At 42.2% G+C, this 26039-nt stretch overlaps 1 protein-coding gene across 10 annotated transcripts in view; it reads left to right on the top strand.

The window, feature by feature from the left end:
• Positions 1-26039, top strand: part of MCF2 (MCF.2 cell line derived transforming sequence) — a 201900-nt gene that overhangs the window by 60996 nt on the left and 114865 nt on the right. For 9 of the 10 annotated variants that reach the window (XM_088465800.1, XM_088465799.1, XM_088465803.1 and 6 more), the window contains exons 2-4: positions 1113-1181; positions 11085-11199; positions 13450-13540. In XM_088465800.1, coding sequence (XP_088321926.1) covers positions 1157-1181; positions 11085-11199; positions 13450-13540 — 231 coding nt within the window. In that variant the 5' untranslated portion in view covers positions 1113-1156. Of the gene's footprint in view, positions 1-1112; positions 1182-11084; positions 11200-13449; positions 13541-23364; positions 23482-26039 lie in introns of those variants that run through there. The other variant, XM_088465802.1, reaches the window with a different exon arrangement.

The following is a 26039-nucleotide window of genomic DNA, read 5'->3' as shown; positions in this document are numbered from 1 at the left end:
TGGGTCTTTGTGTGTATGACAGGTATGCCGGATTAATCTGCCCCCTGACTCCTATGCCAGCTAGCTCCCATTGGCCAGATATAGCCAATGGGAGCTAGCTAAAACAGGAGTCTGGGGCGGCAGATCTGACGTGCCTGTCATACACATTGTCCAGCTGATCCTTCCCCTTTAATGATCGATCCTCTGCAAAACTGTTTGGAGCAGACTTAATTGTATTGTTTAAACAGCACCCCCCTCTGCCAGTTTCAGCCCCCCACCTTGTGACTGGTGGTCACTGTGATGTTCTCTGTATTATATGGTGGTCACTGCAATGCTCTATAGTCAGGGGCATATTAAGATAGGAGGGGTCCGTGTGCAGTGTCTGTCCAGGCCCGCTCCTCTCTACTCTTTGGAGCAAGGGAGCAGACTCTGGCGCTGTGCCTGCACCCATTATAGGTATGCCACCTCCCATGGTGCTGTCTGACTCTTTTTGTATTAAATTGCAGTTTTTGTGATGCTCCACGGTGGGTGAGGTAGTATAGAAATCTCTACCTAGCAGTGGTGTAATTAGGGTATTTGATGCCCAGGGCAAGTAAAAAATTGAGAAACCCCACCGCCCAAGAATGAGAGTGCACTGAAAAAGTGGGCGTGGCACATGCCATAGGGGGGCGTGGCCACTGAAAAATAGGGGCGTGTCAACATGACAGACCACCGTTTCTCATCACTCTGGGAACATTCCTTTCCATTCCATATCCATCTAAATGCCCCCAGTAATAGTGCCCCTTTGTGTATCGAGTCAGTGGAGCCAGAATGCTCCATTCAAAAGTGTAGACACCAAAAAATACAGAATATAAATGCAGCAGGCACTGGCATCCTAATGTAATGGAACTAATAGAATGCATACAATGTTTTAATTAAGCCGAGGGTGTACTATCTACAAGGGGCAAGGGCTGTTTAGCCGTGGCTTTGCATCGGGTGACAGAAAGCCTGGCTTCACCCCTGGATGTAGTTGTCCTTCCTGGGAATCTACGTTGCCTGGTTTTCTTCAATAGATGAAGAATGTATAAGGTTAATGTGACTCTGTCAGGTGGCTGTTTTCATGATGTGTTTGAACTGAACTGTTTGTTTTACAGAGACAGCAGCTCCCATCTGTGCAAAAGACATCACTGATCTGTTGATGAAAGAATATGCTTTTCTATCAGGTAAGCAGAGTTCTGTTCTCTGTCTCCCTGTGTTAGCATGTAATTAAATCCCTCACATGAACTTGTACAGTGTTTGGCAAAGTGATACCCAGAGTATTATTCTGCAGTCTCTAATGGCACAAGAAGTGTACTTAATAAAACATTATGGGTATTTAGAACATATAAGGTTTCTCTGAGGAGATAATGTCAAATATAATTTATTCAAAATACGTGCCAGTCTGAGGGTTATAGTAATGCTTTGTATTGTACTTACGTTAGAGTTAGCTGTTGTGTATTGTACTTAAGCTATGTTACTATCTTATTTAGTTTTTTTTTAAGTCAATACCAATTCCAACATTTGGTGAATAAAACCAAATCCCAATATATAACGCCTAGAGGCAAATTGAAATACATTTCCACATTGAACCACCATAGCTACAGCAGTATAAATGTTCTAAATATAGTGACCTAAAACATAACAACTATAACAATTAAACGTGACAATAACGTGACAATAATTCCAACTTAACCAAAATAAATATTGACCATGGTGAAAATCTATATAGTTATTATGGGTATCAAAACCACACGCACATCCACTATAAATTTATTAACCTCAAATATACTAACCACTACTGTAATGACTGTAAATATAGTGATCGCAAATATGAAAGTGTACTTTGCTGATTGTAAGTGCATTGATTATAAATGTGTTTACTACAATTATAATAACTATAAGAGTATTAACTATAGGGGTTACATTTACTAAGAAATGTGTTTGGTCGAGATTGCAATCTCTGGTGAGTTTAACCATTTTTTTCAACTCGCAAATTTACTAAAGGCAAACTCTCTCTTTTCACTGAATAACTTGGGTGAGATTGCAAACTCGAATAAACTCACCATTGGCCAAGCTCGGAAATACTTTTCATGAAAAAGATACAACTCAAAAATTTACCAAGATTCGAGATTACAATCTCGGGTGTAATTGTAGCAAACTCTGAGCTAAATAGAAGTTTCAAATAGACCACCTCCTGAGCTGCGAGTTTGACAGAAACATACACAGATCAGTGTGATTTGTGTATGTTTCTTCAAGGAAACACTATCTAAAGGGTTAATATTTTTTTAAAAAGACGTAGGGTCCCCCCCAAAAAACATAACCAGTCCTGGTTCCTAAAAATACAACGAAAAAAACGTGTAAGGTTGCCCCGTATTTTAGGAACCAGCACTGGGCTGCTGATCCTGTCCTGGTTTTAAAAATAGAGGGAAATAAATTGCATAGGGTACCCATTATTTTTAAAACCAGTACTGGACTCAAATCCGGCTGGGGTGTAATGCCACAGCCAGGGGACCCTATCACTGGGTCTCCCCGGCCAAAGATTTAACACCCCAAGCCGGTCAGACCAAGCCAGGGATCTCAAGGGAGATGGGGCCCCCTCCCAATAAAGGGGTCCCCCCTCTCCCGAGGACCCCAGGCTTACGCTGAAGCCCATGGCTCTTCCCAGCACCCCTGGAGCTGTGGGTATGGGGGTAATAGTGTTGTAAATAGTGAGAAACTATTGTTTTTTACTGTGGAACTACAGGTGCCAGCGTGCCTGCCCTTTTGCACTTGTGAAACTACAAGTGCCAGCAAAAAATAGTAAAAAAAATCACAAGACACACACACTGTCGTAAGTAAAGTTTTATTTCACACCTATCTACTACACTCACATATACTTACCTGCTGCCCGACGATCGGTCAACTTCTCCACTGGGTTACCTGTGTCTCCACTGGGTTACCTGTGTAAAAAGATCCTATACTCACCTCCGTCCTGGTGCCGGTTTCCGTAGCATCCCCGGGTCTTGGCAAAAAAAACAAACTGACTGTAGTGATGTGTGTGCTGCTAACACATAGACCGCTACCCGGGTAATGACGGGGGAGACCCCTCGTGGCATCTGTCATTAGCCGGACCCGCCAGCCAACATAATAATTGTAATTGTAGAGTGGCCGCTGATTGGTTGGCGGGTCCGGCTAATGACAGATGCCATGAGGGGTCTCCCCTGGTCATTAGTCGGGTAGCGGAGTATGTGACAACACATATATCGCTACAGTCCGCTTGTTTTTTTTGCCAAGACCCAGGGATGCTATGGAGACCGGCGCCAGGATGGAGGTGAGTATAGGATCTTTTATCACAGGTAACCCAGTGGCGCTCTACTTGGAGAAGTGGACCGACCGTCTGGCAGCAGGTAGGTATATGTGAGTGTGGTAAGTAGGTGTGAAATAAAACTTTACTTACTATGGTGTGTCTGTGATTTTTTAACAATTTTTTTTTTACAGTGGGAGTACGGGTGTTGGCCGCCTGCTTGCACTTGTAGTTACACAAGGGCAAAAGGGCAGGCACGCTGGCACCTTTAGTTCCACGGTAAAAAACAATAGTTTCTCACTATTTACAACACTATTAGCCCCCATACCCACAGCTCCAGTGGTGTGGGGAAGAGCACCGGGCTTCAGTATAAGCCTGGGCTGCTCGGGAGAGGGGGTCCCCACCTCCCCTGAGATCTCCAGCTTGGGCTGACTGGTTTGGGGTGTTAATTCTTTGGCTGGGGAGGCCCGGTGGCATTACACCCCGGCCAGATTTGAATCCAGTGCTGGTTTTAAAAATAGGGGGTACCCTATTTATTTTTCCCCCTATTTTTAAAACCAGGACAGGCTCAGCAGCCCAGTGCTAGTTCCTAAAATACGGGGTAACCGTACACATTTTTTAAACTCTATCTAAACTTGCTACTTGAGGGAGATATCTCGATCTACTTCACCATTGGCCAACTCGGTCAGAGCTAAATTCACTTCTTAGTAATTTTGTGAGTTTCAGAAGCATCAAATCACTCGAGTTTCGACGATGCAAATCGAGTTGAAAAAAAAACAAACTTGCAAACTCGATCAGACTCGATTCTTAGTAAATTTACCCCTAGTTGGAATATCTGTAATTTTACTAACTAATTATATAGTGACAATAATAGTTACTATAAATAATGTATTAATTACCATTATTAAACCATATATATTGTCTGTAAATATCATAACTACATATATACTAACTATAATTACAAGCTTTATATGCTTAATAATTATAAACAACCCAATTACAACCAAAAATATATAATTTATAAAAACACATATATTTGCAGACTTTTGAAAACATTTGTATTCCCATGTAAAATGTACTAGTTTATCTCATTTTACAATATACATTTTATGCCTATACATAGCATCAGTTATATGTACAAAAACAAGGAAAGAGAAAGGTGGAGAGAAACAAAAAAATAAATAAATAACTCAAAAGATGCACTGGCTCTTTTATTATGACTTTAAATGCACAAAAAAGCCATACACTATTATGTAATTCTAATAGTTGGTAAATGTTCGTCTAGAGATACTACTATGAAATCTTCCTTATTTCTTTATGATGAGGAAAATCTGGACTCCAGCCATCTACCCCAATATCTGATTAAATGTCATTTCCGCCTTCCGTATAATATAAATGTGTCTTTCATGCTGTACAGTGAGGCAAATCAAAGACAACCAAGCTTCAACTTCCGGTCCCTCAGAAGCCATCCATAAACGAGCAATGGACACTTTAGCTAAGGCACACATATTTATTATAAACTGTTTACTCTTTTTATTAATAAGATTTCCCTCGATCAATTCCAAACAACACGCTACTGGGTTGAGTATTACATTAGAAATTTCCAGTTCGAATAAAACAGACTTAACCCGCTCCCAGAATTGGCGAACTAATTGACACTCCCACAATAAGGCCTAAATGACCCCTCCTCTGTGTGGAATTTAGGACAGTGATCAGTAGAGTGGCCTCCTTATTTAACTAAACAGACCGGAGTACTGTAAGTACGTGCGATGTAGAAAAAAACAATTGCATTTGTTGAAATCTAATACAGGTTGAGTCTCCCCTATCCAAATCTTCCGAAATACGGAATATTTTTAGCATGACTGAGATAGTGAAACCTTTGTGTACATTGAACCATCAAAAAGCAAACTATGTTTAAGGCACAAAATTATTAAAAACAAAGTATAAAATGACCTATAGGCTGTGTGTATAAGGTGTATATGAAACATAAATAAATTTCATGTATGTACACAAATTTTGTTTGAGCCACAAAATTAATGAAAATATTGTATAAAATTACCTGCAGGCTGTGTATATAAGGTGTATATGAATCATAAATGTATTCTGTGTTTAGATTTGGACCCTATTCCTAAAACATTCAATATGGTATACAAAGATTCCAAAATACAGAATATCCCATTATCTAAAATACCCCTGGTCCCAAGCATTTTGGATAGGGGAGACTCAACCTGTAGAAACCTTAGTAGACTTCAATGTCTCAGCCCAAGTCTCATCTTTAATAGGACCCAAATCCTCTTCCCACTGAGATTTAAGTCTAGGTAGATTTTCAGTATGGTGAAGGGATAGTAAAAACGAATAAGAGTATGATAAAAGACTTATGGGGCCAAGAATCAGCAAAAATGTTTTTAATTAAAAGATTAAAATGGGATGAATTTGAAAACTTTGTCAACAAGGCATGTCTAAGCTGTAGAAATACTCTGATGGTAAGTAATACTTCTGTCTAAGCTGATCAAATGAGCAAAGAACTTAGTTTATCGTCCTACTGACCTTTTGTAGAAATGCCCACAGACTGCCAGACTAAGTTAGGCTGTAAACTAACTAGTTCGGTCAGTATACTCGAGCTACTCAAGAAAGTATCAGCATCTAATCCAGGAGCCTCTATCATGCCAGAGACATGCCTATAAACTTTTGCTTGTTTTAATAAGGGCAGCCCAATAATTCTACCATCTAACAGTATTTGTAGAGGAGTAAACCCAGGGTATGACTGAGATACTAAAAGAAAGATGCAAAACATCACTAGACAGGTCCTGAAGTCATTACCGCAGATGCACCATTGGAGCTGCATAATAATGGTATTTAAAATTCGGCAATGCAAGAGCTCCAGCAGATCTAGTCCTATTAAGAGTATCTAAACTAATACGAGAATTACAATTTGCCCAAACCATTGCAAAAAGGAGACTATTTAGTTTCCTAAATATACCAGCAGAAAGATAATTATTAAATTGACCCGACCCAAAACTGTAAGGGGGAGTCTGCTCCACACCTTAATTTTATCCTTTAACATAAATAAAAAAGTGTCTATAATTGGGGAAACATAATCACTAGGTGTGTTTGTTATCCAAATACCTAAATATTTAAAACGGTCTACCCAACAAAGAGAGACTAACTATAGGGGTTACCGAGCAGCTATAAGTGGCATAATATATAACTTATTCCAGTTAATTTTTAGGCCAGCGTACATTCCAAATAAATCTATGACTTGAAGAGCTGCTGGTAGCCCAATTACATAATTAGATAAAAACAATAATAAGTCGTCAGTATATAAAGCCACCCTATCTTCCCTTCCAGCCTCTCTCAACCCTATAATGTCTGAATGAGACCGTAGGATACATGCCAGTGGCTCCATCGCCAAAGCAAATAAAGACGGAGACAATGGGCACACCTGATGCGTGCCCTGGGCCAATGAAAAAGGGAAAGAAATAGAACCATTCACAGACAATCTGGCACTTGGCCTGTCGTATAATAATTGTACCCATTTCCGGTATATTGGGCCAAATCCGAATTTACGCAAAACCTCCCACAGGAAGGGCCACTCTGTGGAGTCTACTATCTTATTTTTAAATGTTTTTATGTTTACCCCCCTTATACAGCGCAGACACTTTGGGGCGCTTTCTAAATTAAAATAAATAAAATAAATGACATGTTTATTTTATATACGGATGGGTTGTCATACACTATTAATGCAGTCGCGCCAAACAGTCCTCCTTGGAGCGCCAGGTCACGTCAGACATAATTTTTTGTGTCTTTTTCCAAAATGTGTCTTAGTCTCAATCGGATGTGACAAATCACTTCCTGAGACTGCACTGATTAATTTTATACAGTATGCAACACTTTTATATCTGTGATAGATTGAGTCTGTATATTAAGGGCTACGAGGCAGCAGCTGCGGCTTTTTTTCCATGGCAAGGTTTATAGTGCTTCATTTACAGATTCAGTCGCACACAGATATACAAACGCACCAGGGGGGGTTAGACTTAGACTTTGGGGGGAGAGGATGGGGTTAGGTACCATTGGGGGGGGGGGGTGATTAGGCATCACTGAGAGGGGATAGGTTTAGGCACCAAGGAGGGAGGGTTAGGTTTAGGCACCAACGGGGAGGGTTAGGGTTAGGATCCGGGGTGGGGAGGGTTAGGATTAGGGTGCAAGAAGGGAGGATTAGGGTTAAGGGGAGAAGGGGGGAGGGTTAACGTACTTACCCGACTCCTGTCTGGATTCCCAGCATCGGAATGCCGCTGTCTGCATTTTGACAGCACATCCCGACTGCCGGGATTTCATACCCTACCACTTGTAGTATATAATACCATTTCTCTTGTTATAAATGCTGGGTTTATATCTCAGTATCTTTGTATGTAGTATAAATGGGCAAAACAGATTAAGCAGTAGGGGGCCCATACTTGGGGTATGCCCTGGTACCGATCTTGTCAAATGCTGTCCTGCCTTACATAGGAACCAGGCAGCTTCTGGAATAAGCCTGTGACCGGTTTTAAAATCTCTAACCATTACTCATTATGGGGTCTATTTACTAAGCAGTGTTAGGAGACAGAGTGAAAAGTGATAAGGTGTCAGCCAATCAGCTCCCAACTGTCATTTTTCAATCACAGCCTGTGAGATGACAGTTGGGAGCTGATTGGCTGGCACTTTATCACTTTCTTATCACTTTTCACTCTGTCTCCTAACACTGCTTAGTAAATAGACCCCTATGTCACTTCAATACCCATCCCATACCCCTCTGCTTCTTAGCACTGGTTACAGGAAAGATGACAGTTCTTCTTGAAAATATCTTTACAAATTACTAGATAGAATTGATCTGGTAGGACAGGTAACAAACATAATTAAAAAAAATAGGGGGTCTATTTATCAACAAGTTTTATCATATGCAACAAGCTGATTGGCTTGAACACCATTTATCATACACAACAAGCTGATTGGCTTCAACACCATTTATCATACGCAACAAGCTGATTGGCTTCAACACCATTTATCATACGCAACAAGTTTTAACACTTGTTTATGATAAATCTCATTGATAAATGGGCCCCTAAGAGCCCAGAGGCTGTGGGTAAAATTACTGGTCTGTCTCTAGAGTCTGTTCAGCAAGAATGCTCTCCCCATGATGCTATGACCTGGAGACAGAGAATCTGGCTATAACAGTATATTGTAACTGGGCAGAGAATGTAGAATATCCGCTAAATGTTGGGGGATGCTGCCGCTTAGAACACCGGTGCTGGAATCCAGACACCAGTCAGTGTGGCGCCGGCATCCCGAAGGTAAGTAGAGGGGTTAGGGGGAGAGTTAGCATTAGGGTTATGCACTAGGGGGGAGGGTGAGGCACTGAGGAAGGAGGGGTAGGGAGAGGGGGAGGGTTAGGATCCCTACTGACATGTGTCGAGATTTTGACCACCGGGATCCTGAGCGCCTGCATCCTGTACCCAATGCTGTAGGCACCATTACTTACTATTATTTAGGGCCTTTTTGACTAGTTCAGTTGATGAGGGATACTAATGGATTCACTCATCTTTTATTCTCAGCATTTCCACGTCTTGGGTTGGAAGCACCAACTATATTAAAATGTTATCTCTTGTAGCCTGTATATGTTTAAAATTCCTTATGTTTTCATGAGAGATATTCAACACTAACAAACGTAAGTATCTGAACTCAAATGGAAGCAAAACCACTCATTGCCAAGAGGTAATGTGTTACCATGGACAGCTGCAGGGTGGGGGTGTGGAATTAGTTATCAATTTATTAAATAAGAATTGCCAAAATGATGTTAGTTAAAACAGTAGATTCTCCCCTTCTCTGGGCGGAACTCGAAAATTCGACATTATCCCCAATTAGAAACACCATAGGTGGTCTTGCTTGTAAATATTAGACATAATTCTAATTTATCACTGGGTCTGTAGCATGCATCATTACTTCCAATATTGGGAATAATTTTATCCTGCCAGGGCTCCGATGTTCAGATTTTCAGATGCATCCTTCAAGTATCTGGTTCCTTCCTTCTACTTTGGGGTACACACTTGAACAATTCCACTGTCAACCGACCGACCTGATGATTGAGAACACACAATATCACACTAAACAATCATCGTTCGTATCCACACACACAATGTCTGTACAGAGGATTGTGAGCTACCAATTGTGTCTCTGTATACACCGTCGAATCGTATGTACACAGGGCCTGATTCAGGTTGGATCGCTTGGCTGCGTTCGCACGCAGCCGGTCGATGTTTTGTCCTCTGCATATGCATTGCAGTGCTCGTGCGCCAACAGGCCGCTGCGATCGGGAAGCGATCGCAGTGAGCACGCAGTCCAATCGCATAGAGATTGACATGAAGTGACCGTTTGGGGGTGGAGAGGGTGTGTGGTCGGCGGAACGCAGGCATGCCTGTGCTTGTGAACGCCGTTACAGGGGTGTGCATAATTAAGCCCCTGCGATTGTATACGCTGGCAGAGGCCTAGATGGCGACAGGAAGTTAAGCAGTTTCTGCGGTAGGGTCAAGTCAACCACAACTGTGTGAATGGTTCCGATGTTACCGATATTTTCGCTGACTTTTGGATGCATGTCATGGGAAATGGGCGGCTTTATACAGTGATGGGCGTCTTGGTATAGTGCTGCGGTTGCCGTGTGATTGCATTCATTAGCATATTTTTGCAGCGAGAGGGTGCGTGCGAACGCAGCCGTGTGATCCGTGCTGAATCAGGCCCACACTTCACATTATTTACAACATATATTCTAGATATAAGGGTCTATGTATTAAGCCTTAGAGAGAGATAAAGTGGATGGAGAAAAAGTACCAACGAATCAGGTCCTAGCTGTCATGTTACAAATGACAGTTAGGAGCTGGTTGGTTGATACTTTATCTCTTACGCTTTATCTCTTTCCAAGGCTTAGTACATAGATCCCATAGTACTAGAAGTCATTGCATAGTGATTTGGGTGTAAACACTAAAAGATGTTGTTGATTGACTCTACACACAATGTATCATCTAGTATGTATCCCTTATGGGTTGAGGATATGAAATATATCTTGTGGTCCTGCACACAGGTAGATAAGCATTAGTAACTTGTAGCCCTTCTGTGTTAACACAATCACAGGAGAGGACAGGTCACAGCCTCCCACAGTGTCAGCGCACTCATTTCCTGCTACTGTGAACATTCTGGTGATCTGATTGGCTACAGGTTGTTTTTTTTATCTCCACACGTGATTCATTCTCAAGCTGAATGCAATATTGTGCATGAAGTGAAATTACTTTGATGCTCTTTTTATATAATGAACACATATAAATAATATACTTTTGTTGCCATTGCTGTTTCAGGGCACTCCTGCACATTTGGGTGACTCCTGCCCCCCCTCTCCCCAACACATGTGACATCTTGATTTCACAGAACATGCCGGGAGCAGGAACGTGGGTGCCAGTAGCACCCTAAGGAAGTGACCGGTGCCTCACCAGGCAGCAGGGTGCTCTTCCTGACACCACCCAAACTGGAGACCGGTGCCACCAGGGCAGTAACTGTTCCACCTCTTTGGCCTCAATATGGTTGCTCCTGTTTATTGCTACCATTAATAAAACGGTGTAAAACCTCACATCAGCCAGGTGTAAGATTTTCATTTCCTACATCAACAACACATTTCTCTGTTGACCTTGATACGATTTATGCTACATTTTGTTATTGTTATCTTTTACTTGTACTACTGATCTGTGTAATGTCATGTAATATATGTTATGTTTACTACTGAAAGGTGGTCAGGGTAAGGATAAAGGTTGGATCATCACATTTCCTGAAAATGCCACCTTTCATGAAGTTTCCGAAGGCGTTCTAAAGACTGTTCTAACATATCTGACGTCCATTCCAAGGTACAATTTGCAGTGCTTTAATGGGCTAGACATAAGCAGGTTTATAAACATATAATTTTAATGGCAGTTAAGAGTATAAGGTGGCACAGAAAGGTCAAATGGGTAAATAGAATTTTAAAAGTAAATGTTTACACTGTGATATCTGGTAAATGCTTTTAGTGCATGAAAATGTCAACGGGTTTATATTAAGTAAGAACTAATGGTATATTTCCGTACACTTTTCTTCTGGTAACACAAGCTAAATTCGCACAAGTTATGCAAAGCCTATATTTAAACCATCTAATTTGTACAGTAACTAGACCAACCTAAGTAAATTGTTTATGTTAAATAGGGAGTCTTTATACTCAGATTATAGATTGTTACAATGTTTCTTGCAAATAAGGCATTACATATCGTAAAAATAATCATGACCGTTATTTGTATATCAATAATCACTACAAGGATATGTAGCAGGATACGTAACATTTTCAAATAAAATAAACAACAAACTAAATTAAATGAGTATATGAGTATACCTAGTAATAACTTTTGTAATTCGTTTAATTATTATTTTATTAAGTTGGATGAGATTATTTAAATTAGATGCAAGTGTCAGGGAAGGTGCACTTTGTTGCTTGTTTATTGGGAGAGGTGGGTGTTTTTAGCATAGTATTTTTATCATTGCAAAAAAGGAACTTGTTTTTAACACATCCTCGGAGGAGGTTGGAATTCAAGAAAACTTATACTCTTAAATCATATTCAGCTGCACCTTTGACAGCTAACCTAGGGTGGAATTTAATTTACCACGGGCTAATTGATCCCCCGTGGCTATTCAATTACCCCCTAAATGCAGTAATTATCAGGGATTTTTTTTCACAAGCAGTGAAAATAAATCCCCGATAATTAGGTGGTTAACTGGTACCGGTGGTTAACACACTTTTCATGGATTCTGTGTGTTAACGCCCATTAACCCATGTTAACACTGTTAACACATCATTATAAATTTAATAAAGGTATTCGGTGAAAAAGAGAGCCTAATTGAATAGCCCCGGGTGATAAATCCCAAGGCTACCTCCCTTTTCACCCGTGAAAACGTATCTGGTGTAATTGAATTATCCCCTAAAAACTCAATCTACTGGAGCCCCCTGTAGATAATAATAATAGGAAGATGCCCGTGATGACGGCTCCCTAGATCATGCTGATTTCACCCCTAAATTATGCATTTATATTTGCAGTCCCATAGGAGTGCATTTTAAAATATGAGATGTAGGGGCTACTATATGTGCTGAGTAGGAGTGCACTAAATTGGCATTGCCGACATGCCCTCTAATTGAACTGACCCCTTTATGTTTCATATACTTCTCCCTTTTTTCCTTTCCCCCTACATCCATATTTGTAACATTTTATTTTCTTTCTATCCCCTCCTGTTTCTCTTGGTTATGTTACTATACCTTCGCATTGTTATTATTTGGGATAGAAAACACTGGAAACCTGCTTTGTAAACATTTATTTTATTATTGTTACATTGCAAACTTAAGCTGGGTACACATGGAACGATATGCTCCATGAGTGTTGTCCCCTCACCTGGCCGGGCTCAATGTCGTTCCTAAGCATACACACTGAACGATATCGTTAACTATATCGTTCAGTGCCATCACCAGCTGCATCCCCGAACCAGTGGCGGATCCAGGGGGGGGCGATTCGAGCGATCGCCCTCCCCCCCAGCACAGTTTGTCCGACCATTATCTCTCTCCTCTGCATCATTAAGTTCAGAGGAGAGAGATGATAATGGCTGGGCTGTGCTGTGATCGGAGCTCCCGTCTCCCAGTTAGGGGGATGTGTCAGTGACAGACTGTCACCGGAGCCGGGGAGTAAGCAGGGGGGGGTTGCCGCGAGGGGGGAGTGGAATTCATCATTAACTCGACCCCCTAATACTACAGTCTAGATCCGCCCCTACCCCGAAATTAAAGGATCTGACTATATTGTCAGTTTGGCCTGCAAGTACGGCCGATGAAAGATATTGTTAACGATGTCTTGCATACACACGGAACGTTATTGAATGGTATGAACGATAACAATATCATTATCATTCATATCGTTCACAATATTGTTCCGTGTGTATGCAGCTTTATACTGCTATGAACACATTTTTTTTATTAATAACATCTGATGGCATCTGTCCAATACAGTTTTAAGAATTCATTTTTATTCTTGGTTAATTATAATATGTGTTTTAGATGCTTCTTCATATATGTTTTGCATTTCTCCTAGCAAGCAAGAAAGTGATGTTAAATTCATTCTCATATTGGACAGAAGATTGGATACATGGACGTCTGTAAGACTAACGCTTCAGAGATTATCTGTAAGTTGTAACCATGATATTTATTACTAGCAGATGTACTCGTGTTCACCAAGCTAAACCTTACATATTTACTGTTTCCATTTCCATCTCACCACTCCAATAACACATTAATCCTTCACCTCTATAGTATTACATCACTGCTATAGTAAGACATTACCTTCCCTCACCTGTGTACTAACACATTCCACTCCCTCACCTCTGTAATAACACATTTCCCTCCCTCGCCCGTATTGTAACACATTCGACATTCCCCTCCCTCACCTGTGTAGAAATACAATCCCTCCCTCACATATGTAGTAACACATTACCCTCACTCACACCTGTAGTAACTTATTCCCCTTCTTCACCTCTGTAGTAACACATTAACCCCACTCACCCCTGTAATAAAAAAATCCCCTCTCTCACCTTTGTAGTAACACATAAAACCTGCTCACCCCTGTAGTAACTTATTTACCTTCCTCACCTCTGTAGTAACACATTCCCTCCCTTACCCCTGTAGTAACACATTACCCCCACTCACCCCTGTAGTAACACATTCCCCTCCCTCACCTCTGTAGTAACACATAAACCCCTGCTCACCCCTGTAGTAACACATTCCCCTCCACCCGTGTTGTAACACATTCCCTGCCTTCACCCCGTAGTAACACATTTGACATTCCCCTCCCTCATCTATTTAGTAACACATTCCCCTCTTGCCTCTATAGTAACACATTCCCCTCCCTCACCCATCTTGTAGCACATTCCCTTCCTTCACCCCGTAGTAACACATTTGACATTCCCCTCCCTCATCTATTTAGTAACACATTCCCCTCTCACCTCTATAGTAATACATTCCCCTCCCTCACCCATGTTGTAACACATTCCCTTCCTTCACCCAATAGTAACACATTTGACATTCCTTTCTCTCATCTGTGTAGTAACACATTTTCCTCTCTCACCTCTGTAGTAACACATTTCTTTCCCTCACTATTCAAGTTATGTTTGTCAGCTCTTGGGATGACAGTTGGTATTTGAATATGATCTTTACTACAACCACGATGAAACAGTCAGGCAGGACATTGCAAAGGGGAAAGAAATATTTTATCCCTTTTTCCCTACTTAGGATTCGAATTTTGAAAAATCCTTAAATTACTGTGCACCTACTTCATGGAAGGAATATACTCCCTGATTTTCCTGTTTCTAGGTCCAGGGGTTTGGGCTGGGCATTGATGAGTCAGTGAGTCAGGACATCTGATTTTATATGTATATAGATTAGTGTTAGTGGAAATCTCAAGTGAGTCTCACTTAAATTTAAATACTAGCTGGGATACCCGGTGTTGCCCAGGTTGAAGACTGGACCCTGAAGTAAATCTGCAGCCTATTTCTCCATTCCATTGATCCTAAAAAGTATCCCACTGTTTGCTAACATGCATGCAGACGGTGGCGTAGCTACAGTGGGTGCAAGGGGTGTCGCTTTTGTGATGCTTAAGCTGCTTCTGTGGCCCGCCTCCTCCTGCACCCAATCACGCACACATGGTGGGTTGGTCAGGGCAGGGCCACCGAAGGTGGTTTGGGTGTCAGCGGTGTTGATCTGGTGCCGGTCCACCAGCTGATTACAGCTGGCGCACCGGCTGGCAGGCATGGAGAGACAGAGCCGCCGTTCGTGAGGCAATCATAGCTGCCGAGCCGGCAGCCAATCAGCAGTGGAGGCTTCTGATTGGCTGCCGGTCCGCAAGCTCCGTTTGGCTTGCGGCTCGTGGCAGATTCAAATTACATCGGTGCTAATTGTCCATGTCTGTCACTGCTTGCCGGTGCACAGCTGTAATTAACTGGCGGCTTGGCATCAAATCCACACCTGCTGGTTATAGATGACACGCAGGGGGAGGCAAGAGGCTGCTGGAGGGAGACTGGCAGAGCTGGCTTTAGGCATAGGCATTCTGAGAAAATGCCTATGGTGATTCGAATGCCTGGGGGCATTCCAGGGCTCTGCCGCTGCCCCCCCTCCCTCCCTCCGCGACGCTGCCCCCCAGAGATAGATTAGGGGGGGGAGCGCTGGGGTAAGTATCCCGGACCCCATGCCCCCCTCTCTGATGGGTCCCCCTGCCACAGATCGGATCTTTATACTGATCCAATATCCGGCGCTGCGCACGCGCACTGACAGCAGTTACAGCCGCCGGCACCGCAGAGATGCTGCAGCCTGCGTCTCAGTGACTGGCATGGAGGTGGATGTTCTCTGAAGAGAGGAACGTGTAGTCTGTCAGCTACAGTAGGAAAGGTAAGACAGGTAGGTTATTCATTTTTGTATTAGTTTAATTTAAAGGCACTGGGTCCTATGTGTAATGTAATTTATATATATATATATATATATATATATATATATATATATAATGTGTGTGTATTTATATGTGTATTTATTGGATGTATGTGTTATGTGTACAAAATATATATGTGTGTGTGTGTATATATGTGTAAACATGTATACTGTATATGTGTATAGTATGCGTGTGTGTGTATATATATATATATATATATATATATATATATATATATAGTCTGTGTGTGTAAAAAATAAATAAATCTATATATATATAATCAATCCAGATAGGCTGCACTCACTTGAAAGAGTGTATCATCCAGGGTGCTCCATTAAAGACAGTAAAGTCCAGAATCCAATAAACAAGATTGGGCACTCACCATTCAGCAGAAAATTGTTTTAATTACTCACGAATAACATAGCAAAGTCGACGTTTCGGTTCCAAAAGAACCGTTGTCAAGACAGATTCGCCACCACACAGCTACCACCAAACAGACCCATAACCAAGTTGTCCTCCAGCTGCCTTGAAATAGTCACATCAATTTGCCAAACTCCGCCCCAACACAACTCAGGAAGCCACATTAAATATACAAAATATCAGTATATTCTGAAGACAATAAGGCTGCTAATTTGTAGAGCATGCACCACGCATGTAAACCGGGCACAATAATCCCCAAAACGCAATAAATAGAACTATACACAATTGCGGCTGCGCAGACCGGAAGTGCCATGCGTTCCAGGCAGTGGAACGCATCACAACCGGAAATGACGCAGCCGCATAGACAGTGGTTGCTAAGCAAAATTCCAGAAGATCACAATTGATAAACTGGATACCAGTGTAGCTTAAAGATAGAGTATGCGCATGGCATATGAACGGGGCACCATAATCACAAATAAGATAGATAGGGTTATGCACAATCGCGGTAGCGCAAACCAGAAGTACCATGCTGCGTGGAAGGCATCACAATCGGAAATGACACAGCCGCATAGACAAATGGTTGCTAAGCAAAATTCAGGAGATCACAATATAAATAAGATTATGCATAATCGCGGCAATGCAAACCGGAAGTACCATGCAGAGCGCATCACGCCCGGAAATAATGCAGCCGCCCAGACAGATGGTTGCTAGGCAGCACTGATAAACACTGCTGTCAGCGCTAACAAGCGCACAGACATAATACAATACAATCCTCGGTTGTGATGCGTTCCACTGCCTGGAACGCATGGCACTTTCGGTCTGCGCTGCCCCAATTGTGTATAGTTCTGTTTATTGCGTTTTGGGGATTATTGTGCCTGGTTTACATGCATTGTGCAGCCTTATTATCTTCAGAATATACTGATATTTTGTATATTTAATGTGGCTTCCAGAGTTGTGTTGGGGGCGGAGTTTGGCTAATTGATGTGGCTATTTCAAGGCAGCTGGAGGACAGCTTGGTTATGGGTCTGTTTGGTGGTAGCTGTGTGGTGGCGAATCTGTCTTGACAAAGGTTCTTTTGGGACCGAAACGCCGACTTTGCTATGTTATTCGTGAGTAATTAAAACAATTTTCTACTGAATGGTGAGTACCCAATCTTGTTTATTATATATATATGTGTGTGTGTGCATGTGATCACATACCTCCCAACTCCCCCTTCCAGCGGGACCATCCCGTTTTTTTGGGGCTGTACCACCCGCGGGCCGCAGTGTCCCCCGGTGGGGGGGGAGTTGGGGAGAGACAGCGGTGTGTGCAGGAAGAGAACAGATGCCGTGCGCATGCGCTCGGCATCTGTTCTATGGTGTATTGACTGCATGGGGGCTGCCCAGCATCTCGGAGAGTGCTGGGCACGCCCCCAAAGTGATGAAAACGGGGGAACCTGCGAGGCTCCGTCCCATTTTCCATAGATGCCGCCCTTTTTTCGCAGGCTGCGCCCCCTTTTAGGTCGCCTTTGGCGCGCGACCTGTCCCTCCTTCCTATGTTACAATGTTGAGAGGTATGTGATCAGTATGATCTGCCGGCGGCTGAATAAACCGAAGCCTGATCACTGAAGATACCGATGGGGGAGGTAAGTACCCTAACCCTCCCCCCCTTCCCCCCTAACCCTCTCTTAGTGGTGCCTAACCCTAACCTCCCTCCGGTGGTGCCTAACCATAAGCCCCTCTCTGTAGCCTAACCCTAATCCTCCCCGGGGGGTGTCTATTCCTAATCTCCCCCCTGGGAGTGCCTAAACGTAACCCCCCAACATACTTCCCCGGTTCTGGACTTTCGGGAGTCTGGCGTTCGGGATTCCGATGCCAGTATCCTGATCTCCTTGGAGATATCGGAGATATCGGTGTCAGCATTATTTTGGGCGGCGGGATTCCGGCGGCGGTATATGGACAGCCGGAGGCATCCTGTCCGATGGCAATATAACTACATTCGCGTATAAACACAGATTGCTGGTGGGATTATCTGCTAGGGGGCACCAGTCAAAATTTTGCCTAGGACACCAAATTGGCTAGGGCTGGCTCTGGACACTGGGAGGTGATTTGCTGATGGGGACATAATGTGTAAGGGGCACTATTGTGTGGAATAATGTGTTATGTGGGGCACTACTACTGTGTGGCATAATCTGTAAAAGGCATTACTGTGTGGTATAATGTGTAAGGAGCATTACTGTGTATTATAATGTCATTTTAAAAAGGAGTAACTCTGGATTTAATATGAACTTGCATGAGTCATAAAGTTTGACATTTGCTCAGTCTGTGAGGTTAAAAGGATACTTTTTGTAACTTTCACACAGGTTTTTGGCAGACTGCCAATCTCCATTTGAGCCAGCCCCGGAATCTGTGTAATTTAAGAGTGTCTCCATTATTAGGGATTGTGTGACAGTGTGTGGACCTGATGAAGTTGAAACCTAGGCAAAAACCTAACCCTGGTCAAACTAAACCACTATGCCAAATTTGGTGGAGCTATGTCCAAAACACTGACTGTACATAAAAGACAAACAGACAGACATGCTTTCTTGCTTACTATATAGATTAATTGATATACAGTCAGGTGCATAAATATTGGGACACTGACAGAATTTTCGTATTTTGGCCTCTATTCACCACGACAATGGCTTTGAAATGAAACAAACAAGATGTGCTTTAACTGCAGACTTTCAGATTTAATTTGAGGGTAATTACATCCAAATCAGGTGAACGGTGTAGGAATTACAACGGTTTCTATATGTGCCTCCCACTTTTTAAGTGGTGCTACAGTCAACCAGAGTACTGATCTCTCTGCAGCTTTTATCAAAATGTGAAACTAATTGTAAAACTATGATTAGTTGCTATTGAGGAGGGCTATTATATGTCCTATTTTGTTTAAAAGTTTTCCATTGAACATTCATCAAAGTAGGAGTAAAATCCAAATGTGCAGAATGGCCCTGGAGAAAGAAAGGTAATGTGTATGGATACAACAGGTGTCAAAAAAGTGTTTTCTATTGAAGTATATATAATTTTAAGATGATACCATCTGTCACTGTGGATCTGCACAACGAACTTGCACTCATGTATTATATTAATTGTGAAAGCCCTGCTGGCAGTTTGAATATATATAATGTATCATTTACATCTGTGGAACAACTTTTCACACATTAGGAATCACAGACAAAGGGATACAATTTGCCTTGTCCACTTAACTGGTAAATATTTTCCTGAGCCCGGCTGCTGGAACACTGTCTTCCTGCAGTCGCAGGTGAGCAATCCTCTTAGGATCGCCCCTCTCCTGTAGCCCAGGGGTGAGTTTGCTATGGCAACTGCGGGGCTGGCTGGGTTGGCTGAGCCCTGCAGCTGCGCCGGCGGCAGGCTCCTCTGACACGGTCGCATCCGATTCGACCACACCAGGCAAGTGGTTAAAAAATAGAAATGCACCGATTCCAATGCATTCGTCGCACACATTTTCATTTAATATAGAAAGAGCCATTGGAATAATAGGGTTAAATGTTCAATAGAAAATGTATTACCGTATTATTCTTTTATACATGGGAAAATGTCAGCTAATGACATGTGAATAGCAGCATATGAGGATAAGGGTCTCATGAATATAATTAATCTGAGGCGTATACTGTATAATACCAAGATGAGTAAATGCACAAACATCAGTGACTTTATTAACAAAATGACGTCCATATCACAACAGTTCACATCTGTAACATCCAACAACAGAAAATAACCTCTGCAAAATTAAACAATGGAAAACCACAAAAGAGAGATTGAGGAGTTTGCAAGTATCATATTTTTTGAGCCCCAAAATACCCAAGAGGCAAAGTCAAGAAATGTCTGGTGTGAGTGGAAATCCAAAATAGCCAGGAAACTCTTCACCATAAAGAGACTTTGGAGTAAATTTACTATAGTGAGAGTTTTAGAAGTGGAGATGTAGCTATTATCTTCTAGAAGGTGCTAGTTAAAGTAGAATCTGATTGGTTGCTATGGGCAATATCTCCACTTTCTAAAAACCCACACTTTAGTAAATATACCCTTTTGAGTGAACTGCGGATTATAAACAAGGAAGACACCATCAACAATGAGTTGTGCTCTAGTGTAGTGGAGAAAGGTTATGTTGCTGTGGTCACATAGCTAGTGAGAAGGAACTACTACACTTCAATAAACCTGACACCTGGTTAAGTATCTGGGCTCCGCTGGTGTTGCTGTTATACTGTGCATTCTGCCGTAGAAAGCGCAAACACATCAACATTCTACCATCCCTGGATCTCAGAAGATTGTTACGTTCGTCTAGGTCAGTTTTGATCATTTCAACAGGACACAATAATCTTGTCCACCTAGAAATATATTTTAATGTTTTTAAAGACCAACCCTCACACCTGTGACAACAGCGTTATGAAGTATCCTAGTGGCCAGTTGTTCTATAATGAGACCAAAAATTAGCAAGTAGAGAGTAGCCCTATCTCCCTGTGAATTGCATTTGACATATGTTATTACATTTCCTGGTCATGCATTTTTAAACAGGGTGCAAGTGTTGCATCTTAACTTGGGTAATTTAAATTCCGAATCTAAAACTTTGCACAGATAGCTGTTTTGTAATAATATCCAAATTACTTAGCTTTTGGGAGCTTGGCCCCAGGTAGACACTAGGCTATAGTATCTCAATTTCTTTTTTTTTTTGAGAGGCATTGTTTGGACCGTCTCTGTCAACCCATACTCTTAAATGCCCCAGGAGCCGCGCATGTGCATTAGATATGTACCCAAATGTAAAATGATAATATAATTTATCACTTTACCTGGGGATAATTCAATTGGCCAGGATACTTTACCATGGGCAAATTGATCTCCCGGGCTAATTCAATTAGCCCCGAAGACTGCACTTATTGAGGGGTGTGGCCTAATTGCCGAGGCCATTGCCACGCCCATTAGGAGAAAAAAAGACTTAGCGCCGTGCGGGCTGAGGAGAGGGGTGTGATCAGGGTGATTATTCCCCCACACAGGGAGAAGGAGACTGCTGCTGCTTAGTCTCCCTGGTCCCACTGCAGCCCAACACACAGCAGTGTGTGCTGGGCTGCTGACAGGTAAGGAGGGCAGTGGGTTGGTGTGACGTACAATAGTAAAATCAAATCCATAAGAGGTACACTTTTTTTCCTGAATATTATTTATTAGGTATTCAATTCATTACAACGTACAAATATTATTGACATTTATTTAGAGGTGCAGCGCTAGGCAAAACTCCTTTTGTATACTACAAAATTACGCTGGAAGGGACGTCCCCCTTACCTAGCTGCTCCAACAAAACGTATCATATTCCCTGTGGAGCGCTAATACTGTCACTATTTATTGCTAACATATATGTTCTTATGTTAAGGAACCTAATGCAGTAAAGATATATCTTTATTCAACATACATTCTAAGGGGCGGATTAAATTAAATGCGAGCTTCCGTCAGACCCTCACCCGATGTGTAGCTACACTCCCAATGGGTTGGTATAGTAGGACATTGTTCTTTCATTTTTTTTTGCTCACACCTCTCAGTGGCACATTGCAAAAGCAAGAACGGTTTTAATACACCAATAACATGTAGTCTTACCTCTATTTCTGTCTGTTATTACCCAGCCTTGTTTTATTAATGTTCATTCCCAATTGGAAAGCGTAACGGAATATGCTGCGCTATATAAGTTACTGTTAATAATAATTAGCGCGCAAGGTTCTGTCGAAACCTCACAACTAACTGAATCTACTCTTAAGTGTATTAAGAACTTTAGCAAGTTAAGAAATAACTTTGTCTTGTCTAGAATTTATTAAATGCTGCACAGAACAAAGTTATAAACCTTGACATACAGGGAGAGGAGGAGAAGTCAGGGATCACATTGCAAATGGCATTCTTATTCCCCAAACACTTCAATGGAAAAGTAGGAAAACAATCGGGTACAGAATACAGGATCCTGGCGGTCAGAATACAGACTCTGGCATCGTGACAGGGTTAGGATACCGAAACGTGTTGTTAAGTATCCTAACCCTACTCCTAACCCTCCCATCCCGCAGCCTAAACCTAAACCCCCCCTAGTGCCTAAACCTAACCTCCCCCTCCACAGTGCCTAACCCTAACCCTTCCCCTAGTGCCTAACCCTCCCTCCCTGCAGCCTAAACCTTCCCCCTAGTGCCTAAAATTTAACCTCCTGCTCCACAGTGCCTAACCCTTCCCCTAGTGCCTAACCCTCCCTCCCTGCAGCCTAAGCCTCCCCCCTAGTGCCTAAACCTAACCTCCCCCTCCACAGTGCCTAACCCTTCCCCTCGTGCCTAACCCTCCCTCCCTGCAGCCTAAACCTCCCCCCTAGTGCCTAAACCTAACCTCCCCCTCCACAGTGCCTAACCCTAACCCTCCCTCCACGCAGCCTAAACCTAACCCTCCCCCTAGTGCCTAACCCTCCTTCTCCACATCCTAAACCTCCCCCCTAGTGCCTAAACCTAACCTCTCCCTCCACAGTGCCTAACCCTCCCCCTAGTGCCTAACCCTCCCCCTAACCCCACTACTCACCATGGGGATGCCGGCGGTCGGGAGGCCAGCGCCAGGATTCTGACACGATTCCGTTGCAGACATTCTGAACGCTGGCATCCCAACAGCTGAGATCGCAGCTACAGTACGTCCCAATTTAGTAGTGAGTGATATAATACAGTAAAGAATTAAAATGTGCTGCTTTCATTTTCACATACCCATTATTTGAACATGTATAAAATTATTACAAAGATATATATATTATCTTATTCTTTAAATCCCAGCTGCGAGTGCAGAGGTTAATTCTCACTGTCATCCCATGGCATGCAGTCCCTGGAAGGACAGGTGTGCATATCTGGGCTGTGTGCGCAGTAGATGCTGCTCTGTATGGGTATGTGAGCCAGTAAACGAGTTTCTGCTGTAGATTAACATGTACATCGGCGAATCAATGCAGGGCTCGGTGTCTGAGCAGTTCTGTAGTACAGGAGTTCCTTCTTTTTCGCAGTGCTGTGGTAATGGAAACGGCTGCAGCTGCACTGCCTGGGCTGACCAGTCACTTTGCAATTTTTAACCACCAGCAGCCAGATCATATATCACCAATGCATCCTTGTCAATAGCGAGAGGTGGATGATTATTGCTGCTCATACGAAACATGGCAGAAGCAAACCCCCCAGGAGGAATGATGAGGTTCCGAAGGAATGCGGTAAGGGCTCTGACTGCAGTCTGTGTAGCACATCCCAAGTTCAGATGCTTTAGTACTGCAGCATGGAGCATCCTCTGTGCTCTAGCACAAACTGCTGATGTACAGAGCACATACATAATGCAGATTCTTCTCTGCAGACAGAAAGCCAAGTTTGCACTGTTATTAAAGATCCAGGGCACTTCCTCATGCTCAATTGCAGGACATAAGTAGCTGCATTCACTTACTGCTCCGGTCCTGCTGCGTAGGTTCTGTGCTATTTATACTTGGCCTATTTTTGGAATCAGGTGTTTAAAAGCATGAATTATATTTTATAGCTTCATATGCTAATTTGCACAAAGGACAGGCTCATGGATATGTTCTGTTGCCAAATTAGTAATATATGTGTACGTAAGTTTATTTACATAGCACCACTTGATATGCATTCATTTTTACGAGGCAAGTCAAATATAACTTGTTTAAAAGAAACATTAGGAATCTGTCCCTGTCCTGAAGAGCTCGCAATCTATTGTGGACTCAGTAATATAGTGAGAATTGATAGGATTGTTAGCACATCTGATTTCTTAGCATTACAACAATACATTTTTAAAATAGTGTTACTGTCTCTGTGATGGTTTGCTGGGACTTGTAGTTCCATAATAAGTTAACTTTAGGTCCTTAAATTAGAAATCTTTGGAGCAAAGTCATCTTTTACAAAACTAGATAGTTATGCAGTTACATATATGTAATATTAATATACTAGCAGTATTTATTATGGCATCACTAATAATAAGGGTAATGTAAATTGGCATAAAAGGAATTGGACATATTTTTGTTATAATGGTAATCATGAAGTTTAGAGTCATATATAATTCAAACTTAATGGAAGGTGTTGAAAACTGCTTTATATTATCAATTGTGTTCATGATGTCCTTAGTGTTGAATAATTTATGACTTTAAACTTCATGATTACCATAATATTACATACAGTATGATTGCTCTGCTGCTATGTTCTAATTTACAGTAAATGACATGATTCATTCTGAGCCGTATTCAATTTAAGTCGAGCCGCGATACTTTTTCGCGCCCTGGACTTTTCGCCTACTTCGCCTGTTTTGTAGGCTGAAAAGTATTGCACGCGTGCCCGCGTATCGCCGTATTCAATTTGAAAGTACGCAAAAACGGGACCCGGCGAAACTTGAACAGGTGGAAAGTACTGTCAGATTTGGGGAAATTAGTCTGACACCCCCCAAAAGATGCTCTGAAATGGGGGTTCACTATGGTACCCTCCAATTTGGCTTGCTGAAGGTATTTGATGTTTTTAAACGGGCTCAATAGCTGCTAAATAGTGTTTTTCTATACGTGGTGCAGAATAGTATTCAGGAGTATTTTTTGCAGAAAATAACTTATCCCAGCAAAGTTGGGGTACCTGAAAATGGGGGTCAGCATATTTAAAAGTTGCTAAAGTGAAGTTGAAAAAATTGTGAAAAATCCACCTGCCGCAAACACCTGCAATAAAAAAAAACACCTGGGGCATACTTGGGGACCCCCCCCCAGAGTCAAGTTTGCTAGTTTTTAACTTTGTACCCCAACTTTTTTTTTTCGCCCCCTTTTTTCAAAGTCATTTTTTGGGGTTTCCTTAAGTTTTTCATTTTTTTATTTTATGACAGTTTACCTCTGTCTGAAGGCTGCTGGGGGGTCCCGCAACGTTGCACCCCAAAACCCCAGTTCTGCACTTTTTTTCCGCCTGCTATTCATAGGAGAAACTTTTTTGCCTATTACATTGCATTGACTTTCCGCCTAGGTGGAAAGTCTTTCAAATTGAATACGGGGTAAAAGCAAAACAGGCGAAAATGACGTCATTGGCAAAAAAGTATCGCGTATCCGGACTTTTCGCCTCAAATTGAATACGACCTATAATGGGAAACTTATAGGGTCCATACACCTACGCGATCAGCATCTGATCCGATTCACATCGGATTACCCTGAAGTCCCGTCGTCATCATTTCTATTTTTTCTTAGCACAGGATCTGTCGTATGATCAATCCTGTGCCTCACGCGCTCATTAGGGAATAGGGACAAACAGTCATTGAAATGACTGTATTGCCACATGATGGATCGCATGAAAAAAAAATAAGCCACGTTCTGAACACGATACGATGGAACATATGTGCTGCACATATGATCATAAGATACGATTGAAGGACAAACGGGAGCGCGCATCGGATGAAAAAATGCACGATTTCCACAAGACTGAACGTACATCGAGTCGAAAATCATGTGATCGTCTACAAATCGCGTAGGTGTATGGGGGCGTTCATGCTGATATCATGTTCTTTGCATGGCAGAAAGTAGCAGTAGTATTATGACTCTAGATAATGAATGCTTAATTTAAATATCAGATAACACATTGCTATTGGAATCTTAGGAGGGAATTCAGTTGTGAGCTGCCACACACATATCAGCTAAATTTACCTTCACATCTCTAATGGGGGTGAGGATAAACTTGTGATATAGATAGTAGCAATTTTCCATTCCGGAATGGCAAATCACTTCCATCGCGCTGAATTCAATGCACCCCT

Source organism: Taudactylus pleione, unplaced genomic scaffold (assembly GCF_031769625.1).
Source record: "Taudactylus pleione unplaced genomic scaffold, aTauple2 ptg000064l, whole genome shotgun sequence".
Taxonomy (NCBI): domain Eukaryota; kingdom Metazoa; phylum Chordata; class Amphibia; order Anura; family Myobatrachidae; genus Taudactylus; species Taudactylus pleione.
The sequence above is the reverse complement of the archived record's forward strand: the minus strand, read 5'-3'. Positions and strand labels throughout refer to the sequence as shown.